Genomic DNA, 4961 nt, shown 5'->3' on the forward strand with positions numbered 1-4961 from the left:
GGGTAAGGTGTGATGTGATATTGAAGATCATAGCAATCAGGTCATGACGATTTGGGATCATCCAAGGGAATGAAGACGTGTTGCTAGCCGTCAAATGCTGGCAAGCGTTACTAGGGGACATTTCTGGGATATGGCAAGTAGCTCGAATTCAAGAAGGCGGTGGCACGAGCACCGATCAGTTTCGAGAGATATGAGCTGGTTGTGAGAGCCCATTCGTTATTCGACTGGCACTACATTGTGTATCCATAAGACCCAAACCTTGTAAGTACCACGACTATGTATTCTATATTTCAATAAGGCTGGTATTCCAAGATACCCCTTTGGCCTGAGTATATTCTGGGGACTGCATGTCTGGAAATTCCCTTGGTATCCTACACCGAATCTTGACCGCGCCTTGGCACCCAGTTGGGTTGGTCGTTTCTGCTGCCTGACTCAGGAATTAGTCACCCGGCTCAACTACGACTCAGCCTCTGCTCAGGCCGCACCGCCACTGCTCCCGCTGCTCACCTCTTGCTCATTGTTCATCAGAACTCACACAAATGACAAGGGTCTTTAAGCGAGTGTTAGAAGTATGCCATGAAGCAGTGCAGATTAGATTAGTAAGCAAGAGAAAGTAGATGGAATGGATTGATTGACTTGCTATCTCAACTCCTGAGGAGTAGGATGACCGCTATATATACGCATAGAAGAGGCAAGCTATAGAATCACCTAGAAGGAGATCATAAACCAGCGTTGCAATGCTAACTGCAGCATTTTGAGAGTGTATGCGTTTCTGAGTAATAGCGCGTGGCGAACAGTTGCGGTGGTCGGAGAACTCCGTCTTCCGCTGACAGCGAGATTGTAGTATCTCGTCATCCTCCTGGGATACTTTGTGTTTCGCTTCGAAACGGACGGGGCATATCTTCGGTAGGCGCATGCGGGCGTGAACCAGTCTGGGCCCTTGCGACTGCTGAGATCCTGACGATCAAGTGCTTGTGGGGATAAACACAACAAGAGCTCTTGCTAAGTCTTGGGTCTTCGCTGGTGAGTGAAGTAGCAGGTGTCGATGAGATGACACTTGCGGGTCGAGAGTGCTTCCAATTCTTTGGAAAGGAAACAATCATGCATGGGGCCAGATCTGACTGCTGTTCAGCGTATTTCCTCAAAATCAATGATAATGCGACGTCAAACGGTCATCACAGAATGATAAGGAGATCTTAAACTGATCTTGATTAGATAATGGGCTAGTCCTTACTGGGTGAATTCAACACATCCTATCTTGGAATTTATAAAGCGTTACTGACGTAAGCGACGAAATGAGTTTACTATTAAGCTGACCACCAATCCCAGCCAATCAATCAATTGGGCTTGGCGCTGCGTCTCTAATACTTATTACTGTGGATTGATCACTCTGTTATGCAAGAAGAGATTGCAGCAAAGTTGCTAAAAGTATCGAAGAATAGGCAACACGAGAACGTATCCTAGGTTGGCGGAGACGTCCTGACATTTTTGTCTAACACGCCTGGCAGCGCCCTTGACAACAGTGTATTTAGCTCCCGTCTTCCCCAAACAGAAAGCAACCATCTTCTCCCAAACCATAGCTCTCATCTGCCTCGTTTTCGTTTTCGTTTTCGTTCTCGTTCTTCTTCTCTTTGCATGAGGAAGACGTGACCACGCCCCGCCTGTCCAGTCTTTCCTTGTCCCAGAAAGGGCATCCCCACATCAACTCGCGTCCCTTCTCGTCGACGGCAATATACTTCCCTACCGTCTGCCACGCCCAAGGGCCTACTCCAAGCGCCGGGACCTTGTATTCGTGACAGAACCATTTCCAACCATGACTGGGCTGCTCGGATTCTGGCATTTGGGGCAACCGCGCGAGGATGTCTGGGTGTGCATATTTGTCGGCTGGATGGACGAAATGGTCCAAAGGATAGGGATCATGTAGATCAAATGGCATACACACGGTTACGCGTCCATCCTGGCCAGATCTGAAAGCCCAATTCTGCGACTCCTTCCACCGAATTTTTGACAGAAAGTGCGGCCTCACGTGTGTAAAGTACCTACCAAGTCTTTCGTCCTGGTCATCGCAGGGCTTGGCTTGGTTGGCTTTGTCGTGAGATGGCCCTAACGAGTCTTGGTTAGACCAACATGAGCAAATCCTGCAGGAAAAATGGAGGAGTAATTACCAGGGGCAGAATTTTCATCAGAACCACCATGACCTCTACGGCGGCGTACAGCCAGCTCCAACAGATACAGCCTCGAATTACCACAGCCGCCCAACCTACCTTTCGAGGACCCTGGCTGGACGAATGCCCATAGCCTGTAAAAATACTGCCAGATGCACGCCATCTCTACGACTTCCCATGTTGGCATAGATGGGAGAAATCGCATGCGTGGATGTTGATCTCTTGCCCCATGCGGCAGCAGACTTTGCTCAAACATAGGTGGATTGTTGCCAAAGAAATTGCAATAGACCCAAAAGCGATACATCGCTCTGTGAAGCCGGAGTTCCTCCATCTGCGACAAATTGAAGGGCTGCTGTCCCTGCGGCATTATGGAGGTAATAGAGAGACAGTATTGGAAAACCAAATGCTTGACTGTCTCATGCAGATGAATCAAATCCAGCACCTCAGCCATGCTGCGAAAGGATAGCCATCCAGAGCTTGAGTCGGCGCTGTCAGTGCGAGCGCGGTTGTGATCATCGAAGAAAGTGAGTGTTCTTTTAACTTCCACCAGCTGGCGTCGGGTCTCATAAAATGTTGCGGAGCGGACAGCCGCTAGAGCGTGGGCGCGGATTCGGGGGTCCAACTGCTGTACGGCAATATGACTTAAGACTCCCTCCCTCCCTACATTTAAGTAGGTTGCATGGTAGGAGGGAGAGGCGCGGACCAATGAACGCAGAGACACAAAATCCAGCGACTCCAGAATGTGAATGCGGAGCTCAGGCGGCATGTTCTCCAGCGCAGAATTACCCAGCAAATGAGTTGATCCAGGAGGTGGGACAGGGGGGAGAGCGGGTGTTTCCATGATGGCTGATGCCAACAGGTATCGCAGAGGGTGTATGAGGAACGTTAGAAGACTACTGCGACTGCAACTGCAGCTGCGACTGCCAGAATCGTCGTACCCAGCCAAAAGAATGCTTTCTATCGCGTTCTCACCGGGAAGATTATGGGTGACGAGCGCTGCACAGAAATGCTTGAAGAGGTTGGACCGCTGGTGACGCATGCCAGACTGGCAAAAACAAAGCTTTACAAATTATTGTCTGCGCATGCCGTAGTCCAAAGAACACAAGACAGCGCACCAGAACATATTCGATTTACCTGTCTTCTGACCCCGGTTATTGCAGGCTCGAGTTAGATTCTCCGTGCTGTATGAACACGGCAGAAAACCCAAATGGCACCCAAATATGCGCAAGATTCATATGTGCTGCAGACACATCCGTCTTTCTACCTCCTACTGGACCGGACTCCTGCTTGCTCCATTGCAGCTGGGGGACAGCCATCCGTCATGTTCTTCATTGAGTGAACCGGACTGGGGTGTCCGGTGCGGAAGTGCACAATACTGATTCGAGAGCTTCCTATGTAAACATTGACAGCACTTCACAAGGTACGATGAGCGACATTCCAATACCGCGATGGTTTCGCCCGAATACTACACACGACGTCCAACTCTATCGGGAAGCCTGGCATGGTCATAAGATCAAACAGCCTTGGACGGATACTGCATTTGACTACAAGAGTCCTTGGGAGACGAAACCCACGCTCCGTCATCCAATTGCCCCGGCCATGTACGGTCATGCGTCCCTGGGATAACAAGATAGAAAGGAGTTGCCCTGTGAGTCTTTTGGGATGTGTCAGACAAAAGCTAGTTTACGGTTCACTGAGGGCCGCGGTCTATTGGTCGAACAGGATGCTATTAGCCCCCAGGATGGAATAAGAAGTGCTAGACGGAAGTATTACAGATGCCAGAATACTCGCACACCAATCTTGACCTCTACAAATTCCATTTCCGCTTCAAGACCTGAGCACATGTGACTGTAACCTGAGTCATGAACAAGCAGACCTGAGCTGTGGCTGAGCAAAGCTGTTCCAAGCTTGAGCTGCCCTGAGCCGTCCGAGTGACTGAGGCAACATGGTTGAGCGCCTTTACAGCAAATGATGACCGTGCCGGCCAATCGGCCTGGGTAGGCGCACAATTGATGTACCTTTAGCTCATGGCCGGGCAGCAGGATCGTTCCTCATTTGGCCGTTGGCGTTGGCAATCGATACGAAAACCCCTTCCATTGGTTACGCACGTTAGTATACAGCTTTTCTGTCGTGGCTCGACTGATAGATAAAAGTAACGAGATCGTAGGACAAAATGAAATTACTTGATTGTAGGAGCTAATAGCTCTAGTATTTACATTACAGTACGGAGTATACTAATGTTGTTTGGAATTAGATGAATTACTTGATTGAAATTATCACATTGCCTCAGTTCTCAGCCGTGCTATGTGGCTTGAGTCAACGCCTTTATTTATATAGCCAAAAAGGTTAAGAAATAGTTCAAAGATAAGAATATATTATTGATTAATTGACTACTTTATAGTCTAGATCTAAATCTAATTAAACACCTCTAGACATATCCGTGGCCCAATAGGTGGATCCCCCTAGGGGGGACCCACTTTGCAGGGGGGGTACCCCTACAAAGCCAGCGCACGCAGCACGTGGCTAGCAGCCAAACGCGTTTTACAGCCAAACGCGTTTTTTAAAGCGAAATAAATCTCTTGTAGAATTTCGAGCATAGCACCCTCACAACATGCCTTTTTCGAACGGAGAAATCGATGATTTGGTAGATAAAGCTGTACGAGAGATCCGTGCTGCACGAAAAAAGGGAGAGCGCTCTACTGTTGTAGAAAAAGCGCGCGAACTTGGTATCCATAAAGATCATATCCATCGTCGACTCAAGGGTGCTGTCACGGCTGCCATGCTTGTCGCCTGCTA

General features: G+C 49.0%; 1 protein-coding gene across 1 annotated transcript; it reads right to left on the bottom strand.

Annotated features, from left to right (window-relative positions):
- Positions 1–1528: 1528 nt before the first annotated feature.
- On the bottom strand, positions 1529–3006 carry EPUS_09082 (uncharacterized protein; the record flags this gene model as incomplete). The annotated part of the gene is made up of 2 exons (XM_007787422.1): positions 1529–2103; positions 2166–3006. 2 exons carry the CDS (start codon positions 3004–3006, stop codon positions 1529–1531), a joined length of 1416 nt encoding a protein of 471 aa, XP_007785612.1.
- Between the last annotated feature and the right edge of the window lie 1955 nt (positions 3007–4961).

This window comes from Endocarpon pusillum (genome assembly GCF_000464535.1).
Source record: "Endocarpon pusillum Z07020 unplaced genomic scaffold C678441, whole genome shotgun sequence".
In the NCBI taxonomy this organism is placed as follows: Eukaryota; Fungi; Ascomycota; class Eurotiomycetes; order Verrucariales; family Verrucariaceae; genus Endocarpon; species Endocarpon pusillum.